The sequence below is a fragment of the Vicugna pacos genome, chromosome 29 (assembly GCF_048564905.1).
Source record: "Vicugna pacos chromosome 29, VicPac4, whole genome shotgun sequence".
Lineage (NCBI taxonomy): Eukaryota > Metazoa > Chordata > Mammalia > Artiodactyla > Camelidae > Vicugna > Vicugna pacos.
In genome coordinates, this window is record NC_133015.1 from 20229812 (window position 1) to 20250659 (window position 20848).

General features: G+C 41.1%; 1 protein-coding gene across 8 annotated transcripts in view; it reads left to right on the plus strand.

Moving 5' to 3' along the window:
* The window catches only part of ASPH (aspartate beta-hydroxylase), a 173337-nt gene that overhangs the window by 128317 nt on the left and 24172 nt on the right, over positions 1 to 20848 (plus strand). For all 8 annotated transcript variants that reach the window (XM_072951912.1, XM_072951911.1, XM_031692173.2 and 5 more), the window contains exons 18-21: positions 1474 to 1610; positions 7096 to 7194; positions 9221 to 9310; positions 13511 to 13648. In XM_072951912.1, coding sequence (XP_072808013.1) covers positions 1474 to 1610; positions 7096 to 7194; positions 9221 to 9310; positions 13511 to 13648 — 464 coding nt within the window. The remainder of the gene's footprint in view (positions 1 to 1473; positions 1611 to 7095; positions 7195 to 9220; positions 9311 to 13510; positions 13649 to 20848) is intronic.

The following is a 20848-nucleotide window of genomic DNA, read 5'->3' on the forward strand; positions in this document are numbered from 1 at the left end:
GACTTATATTCATAAAGGCCAGTCCAGGGCAAGAAAAGCATACAGCAAGCACACACGCAGGATGGAGGCACTCGCCTTGGGCGCAAAGTCAGTGTGACGGGGTCGTCCTCTTTCCTCGGGCTCTGATGTGGCTCTGTTTAGCACTGTGAATTTTGTATATTAATTTTGATCTTTAAAAAGAATGCATAAAATATCACCCCCTTGATCACTGGATGTTTGGTGCCCTCTTAAACTTGGCACCAGGTGCCTCACTTGCCTATTTCCAGGCCTGGGGAAAGACAACCCTTTCTTCAAAACAGTCCTTCAGTATTTGAATGTCATCTTAACTCCCAGTGAGAATCAGGCCAGTTCGCAGAGGAGGCGCTGAGGGACTTGTGCACAAAGGTGGCGGTGAAGTTGCTGGTGGTGCAAAGCGGAGAGGACGGGGAGGGCACGGCGGAAGGACCAGTTCTCACCTGGTTAAACAGGGGAAGTTCAGAAGCGGAAGACAAGTCTGAGCCTAAGTTGGGCGGATGGGGAGGAAGGGTAGAGAGGTGGAGAATTCAGATTTATTAGCAAAGGAGCGAATGGCTGAGCAAACCATCCCTGATTGGCCAGTAATGGGGGGGAGCAGGTGGTGGGGTAAGTTGGTGGTGTTTAAGCCAAAGGGTGTTTCTGTTAGAGGGGCATCCAGCTGCATTAGCTTACTGCTGGTCCTACTGGATCTTGGCTGATTTTCAGCTGGTGGTCACCTACGCCCTTGAGGTAATTAATTTGGTCATGTACACTCGTCCCATTTTTGTCTTTCTAGCTGTGGTGTGGAGTAATGACAGTTGGCCCCTGAAATCTTAAATTTCCATCAGACGGCCTGAAAAATGAACTGAAGCTGGGGTTTTCATGATTCATGTGTGCATAGCATCCTGTCGGCCACCAGAGGGCCCCCTAATACCGGATGATGTCTGCTTTGCTCCAGAACGAGGTCCTTACCGAGAGATGGAGCGATGAGGACCTGTTAATGGGAAGCAGGGTCAGCACAGGACCTCAGTGCCTCTCCAAGTTTCACACGGGGAGCTGGACCCTGAAATTTATTAGACTTTGTATTTGCCTGCTCTGTATTCCTAAGTTTAAAGTTAATCGTAATAAACCAAAAATGTTCCAGTAAAACATTTTTAAAACGAGGAATTGGTAACTAAAGCTTTCTTAAGAGGGAATTTGACATAAAAAGGTAAATGTTGACAAATTTAGAAAATAAGGATGTCTTTAAAATATTTGTGATCTGTATTATGTTCAGTATCTACTGATGGGAGTGATTAACACCGTTGCAGCTGCTTAATGAGATCCTAATGGGTACTTAACCATCAGAAGATAGAGTCAGATTTAAGCTGGTCTTCAGGCTCTGTTGAATTGTCTCTTATGATTTGTAGTATTGTATTGATACAAAGGTGTGCGTCATCTGCTTTTATTTCTTTTCTTTTTTTATTTCCACCAAATCAGGACACATGAGAGGTTCCCTGCTTACTCTACAGAAATTAGTTCAACTATTTCCGGATGATACTGCTTTAAAGAATGACCTTGGAGTTGGGTACCTCTTGATAGGAGATTATGACAGTGCCAAGAAGGTTTATGAAGAGGTAAGCAAGCAGCGATTTTCTGTTAACTACGTCAAGTAATTTTGAACATGAAGTTCTAATGTTCTTTGTAAATTACATTTAGTCTGCCCAGTCTCTCTCTCTGTCTTTATTTTAAATTAAATCGAATTTAAGTATTATTATAGTGACATATCCTAAATTCTGTTTCATCCCTTTTTTTACCTTCATCGAAAGATTTTAAATTTTAACTGACACTTGATATATCAAAACCTTCAACCTATCTCTATTTGCAAAATTTTAAAAACTTATATATTTATCCGTCCACAAACAGCCTTTCTAAAAGAGTTCTTTATGATAGGAAGAGGAACTCAAAAATTTATGAACTTAAAGTCATGAATTTAAAACCACATAAACTTTTACTATATAATCTTTTACTTTTTTCACTGAACGTCCAAGCTAGAGAGACCACTGGACTGCAGAACATAAGCCTTTCCAGCATCTGGAGTAAATTACTCACCTTTCAGAGAGCACTGACTATTTGATCCTCTAGCAAGGATACCTTTAAAAAGATGTCTCCTTGATAATGGATGCTTTAATCAACAACGGCTTAGTCACAAGTAACTATATAGTCTAGAAAACGGTGACTCCTTCAAGCAGGGGGGGATGTCATTTGGTACAGAATAAATAAAATGCCAAATGAACTTTGAAGCTGGAGCAAGTTGATATCGCTGTAAAAGAAAGATAAACACAGTTACTTGCTGTTTTCTAATTTAGACCTTGGGATCAATAGTTTTCAAGCTGGTGCATTTTGCAACAAAATGCTGCTAGTTGGTAGAGGTGATATGATTCCTTCTCTTTTCAAAGTGCTGTGGAGTGTAGTGATTTTCTGCTCAGTCTAAGGACTGGGTCCCCCTACAAATGGTGATTTCCTCCCTTTATTGCTGTTGGTCCCGTGATCAAATTTCAGAGCGGTTGTCTTTTGACCTTTGTCCTAATTTTTAAATTTTCTGAGAGAGCGGGAATAAGACCTTTACTGTTTATAGCGTCTCTAATCTCTGCTCAGAGTGGATTGAGCTTCCAGTGTTGCAAATTTGTGCCACGTGCTAAAGTAACCTGTTACAGGTCATAAAACGAGTTCATATGGGACATTGTATTTGCTGATAGCTAAGACAACACACTGAGTGCCCTGTCTCATCGTGTTATCTCAGTGATCTGGGAACATGTGAATGTACGAATTGTCAAACTGTATCAGACGTACTTATTACTCTAACATTGTTGCAAGCCACAAAGGTGAAATTATAGAATTTCTTCCTTCCTCCCCAAAATACCCTGATCAAGTGTCTACACGGTGCCAAGCACGTCAGAGGTCCGGCCAGGACCTGAGAGCTCCCTGGCTTCTTTCAGCCACTGTGGATTTGTCCTCCACCTTCTCCAAACCTGCCTTGAATGTAATATAGTTGTTCTTTTTACTGGATGCTGAGTCTCAGCTATGTGAAGCATTTTACCTCATCTTGAAAAATAAAACTTACCTGCTGTGATTCATACATTCGAAATCATAATCTCACAGGAATGAGTGTAACAGGAGGCGGAGAATCTGAAATACAGCTTATGAGACAACCGAGCGGGTTTCTTTTTGAAGAAGCATCAGTAGCCTGAGGACAGGTGTGGGGTTTGCCTTTTGTTTACTCCCCCCAGTGCTAAGTTGATAAGCCGTATCTAATAGATTCTCTTTCCTTAACCAGAGTTCATCCTGATAGGCTTATGTCCCAGTCGAAGATCATTGGCAGGAAACTGATAGTGTAATTTTGTCTTTTTCTTCATGTTGATTTTTATCTTTGAGGAAATTTTTAAAAATCATTGATAATTCCCTTTCTGGCTTTCTTGTTGTTTTGTTTTGTTTTGTTTTTGCTGCTTTTAGTTTCAACAAAGACTAACTGAAGGTACCTTGGCCACATCCCTGTCTTTTGGAGGCTCTCCTGGGCGTCCCTCCACGTTAGTGACACTACCGGTTACCTGAGACATGCAGTCAAAAGTTCAGCCTCTTCCTGATTCTGTCCCCCCCCCTCCACACTCTTCAACACATATCCATTCTCTTAGTCAACGCATATTCATTGAAACCCACACACACTAGCTTGGGCAATGGTAGTTAAGGAAACAAACACAGTATGCCCTCATGGAGTTACAGTCTGGTACCAAATCACTAATTTCTATCATTTTTACCTCCTCAGTATCTTTCAAATCTCATCCCTCTTAACCCAGGAACTCATTGTCTGCCTTAAGTAGGGCAGACCCACCCAACGCGGGCTTGCTCTCCTGGGACCTTCAGCAACACAAAGTGCAGATCTGACCAGCCCACCCTTGGCTTCAGCTCTTTAGCGGCTCCCACTGACCACAGCCTTGGTCTTCAGACGTGCTCACTTGTGTCCCCTTGCGGTCAAAAATGTCCAAGCAAACACCCGGGATACGCACGCTTGCGTATTTATATATTATATCTGTGTGTATTTGTACCAATTTGTGATGTTCGTTGTAAAAGGTACACACTGTCAAATGGGTTTTAACACGAAATGAAATTTTTCGAAGACTTTTAAAATTTCATTTGACTGCCAAGAATATGTTCACTCTGAAAATATTGTAATTTAGTAATATCAATGTGCAGTACTATTTATGATTATATGAGTTTTTTAGTCCTGGTAACACATCACACAGAGTTTGTCCTGGAACTGGAAATGCCAGCTCTACCAGTTTGTTGCTGTCTGTGCCGTGTGTGTGTGTGTGTGTGTGTGTGTGTGTGAAGAGAGAGAGAGAGAGAATCTGTGTAACATTTTAGTATTAATCCCAATTTGGGTTTCTTGGAAATCTTATAAAGCCTCTTGCCATTTTCTGAGGGTTTGTTGATTACAACTAGATAACACAGCCTGCGCATCCATTATGTAACGCATGTAGACTGTAGTAAGCACGGTAGGTGAGCATAAAGAATGAAGCCGGGGCGGGGGGCGGGCAGCCCTGTCCATCACTCTGGGTCCTGATCCAGCCCACCCTCCCCTCACAAGGGCAGGCGTGTGAGTGGGACGTGTGACTGTTCGCCATGCAGCTTGGAGGCGAGCCCTGGAGCGTCTGTACGGTAAATATTACATTTCAGAGACAATGCAAGTAGGGCGCTTGTCATATCTTTCCGCTCCCCAGAGGATTATCTGCACGTGACACAAAACAGGGCCTTCCATGGTTTGCCTCCTGTCCGCTTCTCCAGTCTCATTCCCTTTGCTGTTTCTGACCCACTGTTCCTTTTTACTCACTTATCCTGTGCCTTGAATGCCTCCCTACAAAGTTCTCCATCTTCCTTTTCCCCAGTGAACTCCTATTCATCTTTAAATACCTTTCTGAACTTGCCCCGCCACCCCCACCCTAGAGTAAGCTAGACGTCCTCTACGCACTGCAGCCTCGTGCCAGTCACTCTGCTTGCACTTCACCACACGTTCTGTTGTCTGCTTGTGAGTCTGTCTCCCTCCCTTGACGCAGAGCTCCCTGAGAAGAGAGAGAGTAAATCTCATTTATGTTGATATGTCCAGAGCCTAGAAAAGTTCTGTGCGTTCTAAAATATCTAGTAAATTAATACATCAGCTAATGGCTTGAGCTGATGCCTGTGTCTACAGCAAACAGAAATGCCGCCTGTGTCGCTGCAGTCATTGTAATAATCCCTTCATGATGAGTGAAGAGCTGTGATCGGCCTCAGTGCAGTTCAGGCCCAGAAGGATTTACTGGGCTTGCTCAGCATCTGGCTGTGGAAGGTACAGAATAAGCAGAGTCCGCGCTTTCAGAGGTCCCGCCGGGGAGTGGCGAGGCCGAGCCCGGTGGGCACCCAGCCCTGTAGTTAGTGCGGATTTCTCCGCGGCCCGTCGTGTGCCGGGCACTGTTCTCGGCACTGGGGCTCAGCAGTGGGTGCAACAGACAAAATCTCCGTAGAGCCTACAGCTCTGTGGGGGAAAGCAAAATAAATCAGATGGTGATGAGTGCTACGAAGAAAAAGGAGTCAGTATAAAGAAGTTAGGAAGCGACAATGATGGGAGTGGAGGGTCTGTTTTATATCAGGTGATTGGGCAGAGGCTTCACTGAGATGGTCCTTTGGGCAAGGATTTCCTCAAGGTAAGGGAGTGGGCCACCTGGATGTCTGGGAGAAGAGGGTTGGAGGTGAAGGAGTACTGTGGGTGCAAAAGTCCTGGGGCAGGATTGCCTTTGACTTGGGATGCAACAGGAGGGAGTCCAGGGTGCCTTGGCTGGTGGGGGAAGGTAGCAGAGGAGACCAGAGGAGTAAGAGGCCCAGCCCCAAGGGAGGTCTCAGAGGCTGTTCCTAGAATTTGGTCTTCCTCTCAGTGAAAGGAACCCATCTGGGTTTTGCGTAGAGGAGGGATGAGGTCTGACTTTGGACTTAGTAAGTCCATGCAGGACCCATGTGGAGAATGGGTTACAGGAGAGTGGGGCTGGGAGTGCAGGAGGCTCCTGGAAGAAGGCAGAGGAGAGATGAAAGACTTGGACCAGGTTGGCAGCAGTGGAGGAAGTGACAAGGGGTATGATTCAGAATATATTTTGAGTCTAGCACTGGCTGGGTTTGCAAATGGATGAGGGACAGGCACAGATACAAGACAGAAAATGCTAAAATATCAGCGGTGTGGACTGTGGACTCACCAAGGGTATGGGGTCCCTGCCTGGCGCACGTGCCCCTTCTATGTAAAGATCCCACAATCCCCTTCCCTCCTCAGACTCAGGGATGAAGGGAAGCTCCAGGAATTCATCTCTTCTCTACACGCATTCAATTCAGACCTTCTTCACCTCTCACTTTTGTTCTGTAAATTAGTTTGTCTAAGCAGCTTCACAAGTTGAATGTTGCCGTTTGGATTTCTCACTGCTCATTTAATTTAGAGGCATTTTGCATAATTAATCTTTACTCATAATCAATGCATAAGATAATAAACAATATTAACCTAGGTTTTATCATAGAATGTTGGATTTGCTCACCACTTCATCCTCAGTCTTTAAAATGGTCTGGGTTTTCAAGAAATTCATGCTGAATGAATGGATCATGATATGTTTTGAATGCTTATCTAAATTTTCTCATAATTAAGGCAATGTATGAAGCATGTGTATGAAGCAATGTATAATAACCATTCAGAGTTGACCTTAAGCATAGATAATGTAAAGCTGTTTTTCTTTATCACTGAAAAAAATTGAGGTCATAAAATTGATAGAGATTTTGCTGATTTGCGTTGTTAAAGCAATGGTTTCATGGTCATTGCCTTGTCATTCATTTCTTCATTCTAGGAGAACTAGTGTGTAGAAGTGGAAACTTTTTGAGTTGAGGGGAAATGGGGCCATTTAAGGCAAATGAATTGCAATGAGACAAAACTCTATAGCCTTTTAAGCTGTAACATCATAATATAGTCCAAGTACAGCAAAGTTAATTAAGATGTGTTTTGACAGTCATTTGTTGAATTCAGAGTCCATCACAATAGCTTTTTGTTTTCTTTGAGTTTAGGTTCTGAATGTGACGCCCAATGACGGTTTTGCTAAAGTGCATTATGGCTTTATCCTCAAGGCGCAGAACAAGATGGCGGAGAGCATTCCCTACCTAAAGGTCACTCCCTCCCATCCTGTCTTTTCCTCTTCCAATCCCTTTGAGTCATTTAGACACTCTTGACTATGCATTGGAGATTGATTGGCTGGCATTGCTGTCTTTTTAGCAACCAAAATATACACCCTCTGAACATGACATTCATTGGCAGTGTGGACCTTCAGCATAATGAGACTGTCCGATGTAGACGGAAACTATGTGATTAGAGACTATTTGGAAAAGCTTTTATGAAGAGAGTCCTAAAACTGCAATTGTTATTAGTTGATCGAATACTTTAAAATATGTCCAGTGCATTAGTTCCTTTTACATTTCAATTATACATCAAAACTACTTTGAACAGGGTTCATGGTAACCTATACAAAGTGAGGTAACAAATGCAGACTGAATAGGCCAAATCCTCAAGAGCCTCATACCTTGAAAAACTCAGATTAAAATATGCTGTCATTTTTTTTCTCACAAATATAGTTGAATCCTCATCGGTTCACCAGAATCACATTTGGTCTAGCTCAGGGCTGTCCAACAGAACTTTCTGCCACAATGGAAATGTTCTTTATTTGTACTCTCTAATATGGTAACAAGTGACTACTGAGCATCTAAAATGTGGCTAGTGTGGCTGAGGAACTGATTTTTTAATTTTAATTTTCATTAATTTTAATTTAAATAGTAACATTTGCTAGTAGCTACCCTATCATTTGCTTGAATACCTGTGAACTTTAAGTTGCACTTCTATAATCCACTTTTGTGATCTCTTTCTTTCACAAGACTTCAATCAGAGATCCCAAATAGTGACCTACTGATTGCAGATTGCTTGCAAGTTCTATCCAGCCAACATAATTCTCTTAGTTGAGCATCTGAATATTTTGCATAAAAAGGAAGATTTTTCGTTTCTCTGGGAAGGTGATATCTGGACCACAGAAGCTGAGCAGTGGTGTCCCCTTGAGGTGGGCGTGCACCGCTCAGTCTGTCTTGGCTGTCACTGGGCCTCTGCAACCTTCATGTTCCCTCCCACGACCCTGTGGGCACGTGGGTGTCTCTGATTTAAAGTGTTTCTCTTAGACTTCCTTTGACATAATAAAAAAGGCCTAATTGTACTGTCCTGGCTCAGAGATGAGGACGCAGAGGGAGGAGTTGGTTAGCTAATGAGCAGGGACATTTATGTGAGCATCTGTCAGTCAAGAGCCAGGACCACAGCTCTCCTCTCCTGGGTGATGCTTCTGTTCCTTGCCGCTGTTTTCCAACCTCATGCAAATAAAATTTCTCCCGAGTAAAAGATAATGGGCTTCTTGCAAAGAGGCCTCAAAGATGCAGATTCTGAGACATTTAAATATGTCTTCTCTTTGTCCTTCTTTTACTTTCCTAAATTCATTCTCTTGCTTTAGTATTTTCTCTCTTCTTCTTGTTCTTACAGAAACTTAAATTTCAGTTCTTCTGTGGGTGCTGGGGATAGAAATCAGCTAAGTGTTTTAGAATAGAAGTTGTTTAATAACAATTATAGTTTCAAAGATCCCAACTGGCTTTACTCCTGTTGTATGTTCTGTAAAAGATTGCACTGAAAAGTGAAGACACATTTGTTTTGAGCGGGGAAAAAAAAACATTACTTGCAGTTGGGTCTCTATCATTTCAAACCTCTATGAGCAACTAAACATTCTGGTTCAGGGATAAGAAAGCCTCTAGATGACATATGGTCAGATCTGGAGAGCAGAACAAATGTGATAGAAACCCGGCCAAGGAAATTCTCTGGGATATTGAACTGTGACTGCTCTCACAGAGACAATTCACAGAGCATCAGACCAATTGTATGGGCTATTCCACTGTTAATGGATGATGAATGTATTTTTAAATTTAACTTTATCCCATCTTTTTGGTTTTGCATTGTAAACGTTGACCAGTAACCTAATTGCCAAACTTTAATATTGAGATGGATTTTCTGGTTCTTAGATTTTAGTATGGTAAATGAAGATTAACTAAGTCAATGAATTAAATCTGATATTTAATTCTTTGGTAAACACTAACACTGTCCTTCCTGCAGGAAGGAATAGAATCCGGGCATCCCGGCACTGACGACGGGAGATTCTATTTCCACCTGGGGGATGCCATGCAAAGGGTTGGGAACAAAGAGGTAAGGAGTTGGTGAGGCTTCTGTTTTCTTTAACAGAAGATAGAGGAGCAGGGAAATTATTCCTATGAGAAAGTTACAATTAAAAAAATATTTTGAGCATAAACTTTTGAAGGTGGTGATTTAAACTTTTTTAAACAACCCAGCTGTTCCTGCTGAATCCTATAAAGAATTTTTGGGATTTGACTTTTATAATTTCTTTCAAGAAAGTATGTGAATAATCATAAGAGCAGCCTCATATGTATGTGTGTGTGTGTGTGTGTGTGTCTATGTGTATCTGTGTGTGTGTGTGTGTGCACGCTTCTGGGTATATATCTGTGTGTGTAGCTGTGTGTGTGTTGCCTTGAAAAAATTATTTTTTAAATTATGAAATGAAGAACTGTCTTTGAAGCTGTTTAAATATTTTAAAAATATTTTAACCATTTACCTCGATTTATTTTTATTTGGTTTTGGAATTTAAACAGTAGTTATTTTTTTAGAATGAAGTCTTCACTCAACTGTTTCCTAAGCACACTGAACCCAGTGGTTAATTAATTGTGTCATTTAACTTCTGCAGTATTTAATGCCAAGTTTAAGATGAACTCCTGGAGCTATGGTAATGACAGAAAATATAGCAGCTAAAACACGTCACGTTTTTCTTTGTGATTATTCCTTTTTTTCTGAACACAGTGTCCGTTTCTTTAAACATGATCTTGATTGTTAATCATGACATCATGCCCTGTAAATTCCCAAACGGTCACCATCCACTGTGGTTCACATAACATTCCTGGGCCCGTCCTCACCATCACCCGACTCTAGGCCGGGCTCTCCTTACAGTCAGGGATCCAAGGCTGGAGTGAGACCCTGGACCTTTGTAACCAGGCACCCCATATATGTAATAAAGTGACATGGAAGGATAACGTAGCTTCAGGTTTCTAAAATTAATAACATGGGACCGTTTGGACAACTGAGGGTTCATTGGAGGAAGGGGTTTTGTGATGGAGTAATTGTCAGTCAGAGACACAAATCAATCTGGGGTAACAGAAATTTGGATAATTGACACTGTGTTCTTTCTGCATTTCCATGTATCTGTACCTTTCTCCTCTGACTTACCAGTCAGTCCGCTGGAATAGAATGAAAAATGAGAGGCGACGAGAAAGAAAGGAGAAGAAATTGCTGATTAGTAGTCACTTTTGTGTTCATCCTCTTAGATGTAAATACCCAGAGCCTCCTTTGAACGATTGGGATGAGAAGGATTTTGCTCCAGCATCCAACACTGGATGGATGTTCATATCTGATTGCTGTAAATGTAATTGTCACTAATTAATTTACCTTTGAACATCTCAAGGTCCAGGGCAAAGACAGATAAAAGAAGTCTATGATTTATTCTCGCATCTTAGATGAAAACAGCCCTTTCTTCAAGGGCAAAGAACTCACTACTAAACACTTGTTAAGGGCTTGGGATTTGAACCTATGGGATTGTTCTGTCAGTTTAATTGTCATTCATATGCAAAAAACAGCACAGTTCTTGAATTTAAAAAGCTCACAGAGATTCATTCTTCCAGGAGACACAAGCCTATAGAAACGTATATTCTCCATAATGGGTGTTGCATATGAACTGACTCTCGAGCTCTGAGTTTGCACACAGGGAAGCAAACATGCTTCACATTCTTAAGCATGGAGCTCACAGTGCAAAATAGGGATAAAGTCCTCTTTCCAAGCGGAGGCACCCATGATGCTCCCAGGCCAGTTGCAGCCACCTGTTGTCATCACACGTGTGAGTCCCATGCCCTGCTGTGCGCCAGGCAGGGCAGGCTGGGCTGGAGCCACAGACCACAGACACCACATGCGGCCCGGGCTTTTCTGAGTTAGAGTCTCTCCACGTACTATTTCCATGTAGTGAGTGTGCGTGTGTGTGTGTCTGTGTGTGTAAACTATACCTGGCAACAATTTGAAGTAGAGTCAACATTGACATAGAGCACATTCCACAAGATGCCCAGATGTGCTTTCCATCTCTTTTAGTTTTCCTGATGAGAAATATAAAAAGGAAATAGTAAGGAGGACATTTTCAGAGGATTCTAGCACCTTGATCACTGATTTTCTAGCAGCTTTTATTATAAGATAGTTTAGATGTTTAAAAAAAAAAAGCAACCTGGTTGAATTCACTGGGTGACCTATACAATTGAAGATACCATTGAAGGTGATTTTTTTTAATTCCTAAGTATCGCTTCACAGTTTTGTTTCTCTCAAAGTTAAAAGGCAGAGGAGTATAAAATCAATGGTCCTGTTTGATAAGACTACCATGGAATGTCAGGAGAGATCTTATAGATAGTTTAAACATGCCACTGTGAGCAAAGTCTCTTCCCAGGCATCCAGCATGGTGAGTGTTAAGGCCAGGACTGAAATTTAAGATACCTAATTCCTGAACTAGGCTTATGAAGTTTGCTATCATAGGCACGCGTAAATATAATACAACATAATGTAATTAATATAAAATATGAGGTTTTCCTGTAATAATTTCTTTCTCTCTATTCTAACAATATGCCTAGTCCTTAAAATGAGTTGCTGATGATTCAAAAATTAATGGACTATAAGTTTCCAAAAATCATCTGTTGTAATTAATGTTGTTCACTTTAACACTGAAAAGTATGGGAAATAAAATCCTAAATTTAAGTTGGACAAAAATAACTAAAATAGTCAAATTAATTTCAATGGTAAAATGTTACAGTTTTTAAATCAGACAACCATGAGCCATTTTAGGTTTCTGGTTTTTAAAGATACTGCTTTATGGCTACCATTTACATGTATTTTAAGGAAAACGTGTAAGATTGATTAGCATATACATTCTAATTTGAGCTATTATTGGGGAAGATAAATAAGATCGCTTTTGTCTTTTTTTTTTAATGATACAAAGATGGAAGGAGAGTGAAATAGGTTTCCAGGTGCCCTGGGTTATAGTTCGACATATTCAGTCTTTCTCGATCTCAGTTCCAGAATTTGTCAAATGGAGACATTTGGGGTTTTGGAAAGATCAAATGAAATACCACGAGCTAAATCACATAGTAGCCTGAAGAGTGTTGCTGAACATGGGAGTGGTTCTGCTCTCACACTTAAATTTTCTAATGAAGGAAATTTTGATATATGACTTTTAAAAGTTATTATTTCTTACACCTGAAGTCTGTCTGGGGATTTAGTAGGAAGATATTCATCCTGAAGATCTTCTTAATCTGCTCCATGTTAAATGCCTGTTTTCACTGGTCAAAATGTGTGTTTGAAACCACTCTCCAAAAGTAAGCATTAGATCAGAATTTAAATAATGGAGGGGATACTATTACGCACCCTCCTGGAATCATCTTTTATTCTGAAGACAGTGGGGCGTGCACGGTGCAGGAGACATGTGGGGAGAGCCACCAGGAGAGCATATGGTTGGGGTGTCACTTGAAGGGGACATATGGAACAGCATACTCTGCAGCCATCTGTCCCTGGAAAGGGTAGGTAGTTTTCTCAGAGGCAAGTTGTATCAAGTTACAGCTAGCCTGTAGCCACAAATGTTAGCCCTTATGGCAGAAAAAAAAATACTAGAAACAAAAATTCCCTTCTCCCAAATCGAATGTGGGCTGTCACTCTATGTATTGCCAACTGCGAACAGTCTTTCCTTCCTGTCTACTTATTTAATGGGGGATTTCCACTCTGTTACCTTGGGGAAACCTTCTTCATGTGGACATGGGAAGACAGCAAGATATTATTTGTATACTTGTGGACAGAAGTTACTCTCCATTTTAGCATTCTAATTCAGGAAGTGCAGATATCTGTGAAGAAAGTATTAAAATCATAATCATTTCCTTTTAAAGGAAACATAGAAATAGTATTTAGAAATGAAAACTAAAATATAAACATCGTCCCCTTTAGTGTCTTAAATTTATCCACCCAGCAAGGGTCTAGACACTGCTGGACACCCTGGGGGAGAGTGAATGCAGCGTTGAGTCCTGTGTTCAGAAAGCTTACAGCCTAGGAGTGAAAATAAAATACACACATTTATTTAAAAGAATAGGTCATAATTAGAAACTCAATCAACTAACAGTATGCCAGTGTAACAGATTTGGGCCCTTGACTAGCAAGCTCTTTGTTTACATGTCACAAAGTCATACCTTATTTTTAGTGACTTTTATTGTAAAATTAGTAAAATTACTTCATTTGGAGTTCAACCTTTCTGAATTCTTCCAGGCATATAAGTGGTACGAGCTTGGGCACAAGAGGGGCCACTTCGCATCTGTCTGGCAGCGCTCACTCTACAACGTGCATGGACTGAGAGCCCAGCCTTGGTGGACCCCGAAGGAAATGGGCTACACGGAGTTAGTGAAGGTGAGTGTTCACATTGCACCCTCCCTGCATCCTTGCCTGTTTCCTCCTCAGAATTCAGAGAATGCTTCTCGTGCAGAGGAATGTCAGGGAGGAAATAGACTTTATTTCCAGGGACATTTGCAAAAAATATTGCAAAAAGAATCTTTTCATCCCATAAGCCAAGAGTTCAGATTAGGTGGTGAATAAAGGAATTTTTAAAAAAATTTTTTTACTGAAATATAGTTGATTCACAATGTTAGTTTCAGGTGTACAGCAAAGTGATTCAGTTGAACATAGACATACATACATGTATTAACTTTTCAGATTCTTTTCCAATATGTTATTACAAGGAATTGAATATAGTTCCCTGTGCTGTACAGTAGGTCTTTGTTGTTTATCTATTTTATATATAGTAGTGTGTATCTGTTAATCCCAAACTCCTGATTTATCCCCACCCCTCTGCCCTTTCCCCTTTGGTAACCATAGTTTGTTTTCTATATCCCTGTGTCTGTTTTTGGTTTGTAAATAAAACCTGCATAATTTTTTTTAGATTACACATATAAGTGATTTATGTGATAGTTGTCTTTCTCTATCTGACTTACTTCACTTAATAATCTCTAGGTCCATCCATGTTGCTGCACATGGCATTATTTCCTTTTTATGGCTGAGTAATATTCCATATATTACTATAATATTCCATATATATATATATATATATATATATATATATATTCTCACATCTTCTTTATCCAGTCATCTCTTGATGGACCTTTAGGTTATTTCATTCAAAAGATGAAATAATGCCTTTTGCAGCAACATGGGTGGACCTAGAGATTATCATACTGAGTGAAGAAAGGAATTAGTTGAAGACCAGTTCTCAAATATCTTGGCTTGCGGACCCCTTCACACACTTCAGACTTACTGAGCACCCCAAGGACTTTTCTTGTGTGTGTGTGTATTGGAGGTGAGGAGGCGGAATTATATTTATCCATATAATTTTTAGAAATCAAAACTGAAAGAAAATTTTATCTTTTTTATGAATTCTTTGAAAATAAAATAGTAATAATAATTCCATTCTGTGTGAACAGAAATAGCTTTGAAAAGTAATTCCATTTTCAAAACAAAAAAGTGAAGTGAAGAGACAGGAAGTGTTTTCTATTTTTACAAATCTCTTTGATGTCTGGCCTAATGGAAGACAGGAGGGTTCTCACCACGACATCACACATGCACCCAGCGGACATGGAAAACATAGGTTCCTACAAAAATCCGTACCTGAATGTTCCTAGTAGCACTTTTCGTAATAGCAAGAAAGTGGAACTAACCCGGATGCCCATCTAAAAGATAAATGGAGGAAGAGACAAAGTGTGATCTACCTTCACAATGGCAATAAAAAAGAAGATGTACTGAGATACAGGGTACAATGTATGCACGTGTTATGTGGTCCCGTGTATGTGAATGGTCCAGATGGGCAAATCAACAGAGGGAGAAAGTAGACTGGGGACAGCCAGGGCCTGAGGAGAGGGACTGAGGATGAGTGACTGTTCATGCATAAGGAGCTACTTCCTGGTGTGATGAAAATGTTCTAAAATTAGATAGTGTTGATGGTTTCACAATTGTGTAAATCTACTAAAAACCACTGAACCGTGAAAAGTTAATTGAACAGTTTTTGTGGTATGTGAGTTACATCTCGATAAATCAGTTAAAAATGAGAAACTGTGATATATACATTGTATGTTCAAGTATGTTAAAAAAATAAACAGGTTTCCAGGGGTTGATGAAGAACACCTAACTGAACCAGGCAGTACAGTGAAGTTTAGAGCAGCAGCTCCACAGCCATGTTGCTTGGTTTTGTGTGTTTGTTTTGTTTTGTTTTGTTTTTTGATTGAAGTATAGTATATTAGTCTCTGCCCAGGGACCCCTGTTGTTACATGATGTATGGTTTCCTGCATCCCCCTTTCTCTGCTCTTATCTCACTATCTGCCTGCTCTAACACATCCATGTTGCTGCAAATAGAATTTCATTCTTTCTTATGGCTGAGTAATATTCCGTTATATATCTATATCTATATCTATATCTATATCTCACATTTTCTTTATCCATCCTTCTGTAGATGGCAATACAGTGAAGCACTTTTGAGCATCAGCTCCACAGCCACATTCCCTGTTTTTGATTTTTCGGCCCTGCCCCTTACTGGTTCTGTGACGCTGAGCAGCACTTCCTCATGTTTCCATTCATTTCATTATCTGCAAAGTGCCTGTGGAGATGGCCCTTGTTCCATAGCTATTTATTTAATAAGTAAGGAGGAAGTCTCAATAAACATTAGTTATTATTATGATTTTAATTTATGCATTACCTTATTTTCCTAGGAAAATATTTCCTAGTTTCTAAAAATAAGTTGGAAAGCCAATTTTAAATTTTACATATTATCAAAATAACATCACAGCTATCATATTTCATGCCTCCTGTCTGCAATCAGTGTGCTGAGCACTTTCGTATATAATACTTCTCATCTTTACAACAACCCTTCACAATTGGTATGATTGTACCCGCTTCTATCTGTGAAAGTGAGGATGAGAGAAATTAAGAAATTTGACCAAGGTCCCATCTTTAATGGGCCAGGACTGGGGTTTGAACAGAACTCTCCTTGTCCTCAAAGTCCATACCCTCACTGGTACCCCACTGCACCCTCAAAGGTCCGGAGGTCTGCTCTGATATCTCATGCTCCCTTTTTGCCAATTAAGTCTTTATTGCAGAATTCTCCTTCTCAGAGCTTCTTGATTTCAACTCTGCCTGTTTTAAGTTCTGCTTCCTTAAAGAAGACAAGCAAGGCCTGGGCGTTCATCACAGGGTCCCCCGCAGCGTAGAATCTCGGAATCTTGATTTTGTATACATTATGACTTTCAAAAATAAAAAAAAAAGTAATTTCATTTGCCAGTGATGACAGTGACAAGAGCCTGCTGTGCAGGGAACCCGGGGCCCAGGGCCACTTAGTCAACGTTCACTTGCATGCCAAGATATTCTTCCATTTTCAAATTACAGATTTGAATGTGATGGATCTTAGATCACCACTCACACATTAATATTTTAAAATGGAAACCTTCTAGAGGGAGTGGCTGCCACCTTTGGCCAAAATCCTTTTAGAATAATTACCCAGATTCTGGCCCTTACGTAACGATTAACTACCACAGATAGCACGTTTTCATTCAGATTGTTCTCAGTGTGTGTTCCAGTGAGCTGTAGAGTGCAGCTTTCTTGAAGGCAGGGGACAAAGTTCAGTCAAATGTATCAGCTCTGTTTTCTCGTCTTGTTGAATTGCCACTGTTCCCCTTAGTGTGTAGCTTGCAATCTGGCAGTGCTGTGCCCTGGGGGTGTTAAAAAGCCTGTGCAACTTGATGGGGAAAAAAAATGTAGAGAAAACTATCCCAGTAGAGTTTTCTCTTTTAGGCATATTTTCCTTGAAACCGAGTAAATTTTTTGCCCAAATAACAAGTATGAAAACCCTCTGCGCCTTGAGGGTATTTAACATAGAAATTGATAATTTGATAAATTAACAAAGATGGATTAAAATCTTCATTAGGTTATAAATAGAAAAGGGAAGAGAAATCTCTTCAAGTGAGAGAAAAGCCATCGTTATCCTTAAGACTTTTGCTGTTTTTTTTTTTTTGAGATCTTCTTTTTGATCCGAATGATTCCATGGCTAATTGAGATGTAAACACGCACACATTGGAATCACTGAACAGTCACTGAGGACCCACAACAGCCAATAGGAGCTGAAGACCACAGTTCCAAATCACGTTTTTCTATTTTTTTTCCCCTGCTGCCTCCCTTTGATCACTGGGAAAAAGGGAAGCCCCTTCATCCTTTTTTGGAGTTTTTCAAAGCAGCTGCTGTAATATAAACATATATCTTCACAATTGAGCTTTCCTTCCTCGTATTGTCTTTTTCTTACAGCTGGAGGAGTGCCCAGTGATACTGGCCAGTGATGTGACCTGGTGCATGAGAATGATTGATTAGAACGATACTCTCTGGCATTGTCCCTCAGTCTGTGGCTTTTATTCGTTAAGAAACCCATTGTGTACGAATAATGTCACCCTGACAAAAATAAGATTTATCCAGAAATACATTTGTGGTTGAACATTTATATCTGTGTGGTTAAATATTTGAATGCTTTCACTGAACTGCTTTTGAAACCAACTGGATTGAGACAGAAGCAAAAATGTCAGATTCACAGTGGAATTAAGCTGTAAATTAAGAGGATTATCAATGTTATAGAAAAAGTATCAGAGTGTAAAGAAGAGCTGAAAGCAGTTTCTTGAGATTAACGTAATAGTTTAATCCTATTTTTCTAAATCAGACTTTCGACTTTGGGATCCCAGTGATGCTTTCACTAAAAATGACAACAAAATGACCACGGGGGTCCAGAGAAGTTACAGAATGTCATGGTTCTGTGATTTGAACATGAACTTTAGAAGCAGATTAGTTTTGCTCTCGGCTCTGACACCTTGGGAGAGTCATTCCCCTATCTGAGCCTCCCTTTCTTTCTCTCCAAATTCAAAATAATTGCCTTAGTTCCTCCTCTCCGGCAAGGCGCGAAAACGCAACACAACAAAAGCCCATCTTTGTGGATGCTCCTGCGTGTGTTTAAATATGAGCCCTCACTCAGTCTCCACGCTCTGCTAGGGTCACAGGGTGGAATCTGATGCCGGTTATGGCCACATATCAAAAGGATGAAATATTTGAAAGGCTTTGAATTGTTTCAGAATAAAAAGTCATTTTCTTTTTCGAAGCAAAATTGATCAGTTTTCAGCATTGGTCTGTTTAAAAAAAAAAAAAAGCCTAAAAATTGGCTTTATCTCTGACCGTCCTGGGGAGCTTGCGGTACAGTGTCTGACTTACCGCACAGCGCGCTGCGTTGCAGGATGTGCCTGGAGGTGGGTACACCATTGCAGTTCCAAAATTATTAATCAAGGACGTCATGATATATATCTTAATATACACACACTCTGAGGGATGTGCTAACTATGCATATGTGCATACACATTATAGATCATTTGCTTATAAGTTATCAAGTGGTTTATTTTATATGTAAACGGAAGGTGTCTCTGTCAGACTTTCAACTCCTTGAGATTAAGAACTCCGGGGTTTTTGCTTTCTCAGGACATAGCCCAGTGCGCTGTGTTCCGGCGTCCCTGCCAGTCTGGGCTGGAGCACGAGGCGTGTGAGTCTCCTTTGCTCTCCGAGTCCTTGAAGCCCTCTGGCTGGATGTTTCTCCTGGCAACCTGGACTGTTCTCCTTCCTTTGTCCTAAGAGAAGCAGCCCTTGTTCTCCCACTCTTTAGAAAGAGCAAAACGCAGCTGTCCAAGACTCTTCTCTTGCCCTGTGCTACGTACTGCAGGAAATCCTTTCCCGCCAGGAAGGATAATGAGGGACTGAAGATACGAGGGAACAGCGACCGTTTATAAACATGGAGCCTTGACCCACAGCCTGCAGCAGCCTGCCTGGGAAACCAAGCCCTTTTCTGCAATAAATAACCCAGGAAGCAGCCTGCTATAGACCAGACTTGCAGGAAGCCGATTGCTGTCTCCAGTGGCAATTCAGGAAGCTGAGCCATCACTTCTGTAACATTCTGCCCCCAGTGGCCGGGGCTTGATTAATAACTGGCGGCTTCCCTAATGTGTGTCCCTGCTTCCAACTTAGGACCAACTGAAAGGCGGATATGCTCCCCTGACCAGTCTTAGAAGACCTGGCTTCTGCACAGACTGCCTACAGCTTCCCCAGTTCAACAGCCTCCAGGCAGGGCGCCCTTGAAGCCTCGCCTTTTTTCGCTGTCCCACTTCTCCGCCAGAACGCAGGTGATGGTGGCAGCTCCCTTGCTAGAGTGGGCTGTGAACACACAGTCCTTGTTCTTCTCTTTTGGCTGGTCTTTGTTTATCTCCACAATAAGAAATGTCAGATGATTTCCTTTATCTTTATATTCAAACTTGAAAAAAACAAGCGATCTGATTAACATGCACTAGGACCAGCAAGAGGTTGCTCTTTCAATGCAACTAATTTCCCCAGAGATTTTATTAAAATTGGTTTGCTGTGAGAGCATTGCACTCTCTGTGATGTTTGCTCTGGTTTCATAACTTCAGCTCAGCACTCCAGGGGCTGCCCCCGCCCCCGCCCCTGGTGTGTTCTTTCTAAGGCAGAGGACGCCACTACCCACGACTTCTCTTCACACTGTAAAGTATAGGCATGTTTTGGCCAAGATTTAAGTAAACTGACTTTCTCTCTAGCAAATCAAATCTGTAACTCCTAGAGTATAACAAGCATGTTCTTAGACAATTAGGTAAAATTTGATACACATTTCATTAATGCACCATTGTTATCCATTCATTCTGACTCCAATGTAATGCATAAAATTGGCCTAGAATAATCTTTGATCACATGCCTTCCTCTTAATTTAGAATCAGAACCTTTCAAAGTACATACGCATCTCTGGGACTCCTCAATTGCCCAAGTCTGTGTTTTCTCAATTCCCTTTTACTTAACAGCTAATCACACACTGTTCTTACCTAATCTCGCTCATGGTCCTCTGAGCTCTGCCAGTTCTTATATGATGTTATGGCTACATGTTAAAAGCATAACTCTTTCTGACTTTCTCCATGACTGTGTTTTCCATGTTCTGCTGCTATAGATTTACCTGATTTCCAATCCCCTTCCATCTGCTCCTCGCTTTCTTATCTGGATCTAGTTCTAACCTGAATCTGTATTAGCGTTGTGGGTTAATCGTGTTCCCTCAAAAATTGTGTATTGGATTCCTAACCCTGCTAGTACCTCAGAATGTGCCTGGACTTTAAAGAGGTGGTTAAATTAAAACGAGTTCGTTAGGGTGGCCCTAATCCAGTATGACCCATGTCCTTATGAGAAAAGGAAATCTGGGCTTTTTAGCGACTGTGAGGCTGGGGAGACCCCAGCCGGGAAGAGGACATCGGATCTCATTGTCCTCCCAGCCCTTCAACTCTCCCCCGAAGCTCCCCAATAAAATGGTTTGATCCCCCCATCAAAAAAAAAAGGGGAAATTTTAACACAGGGGTGTGTGCACACATGGAGAAAAGACCATGTGAGGCCATGGAAGACGGCCACCCACATGCCGGGGAGAGAGGATCCAAAAGAAACTAGACCTGCTGCCACCTTGGTCTTGAACTTCCAGCCTCCAGAACTGGGACAACACATGCC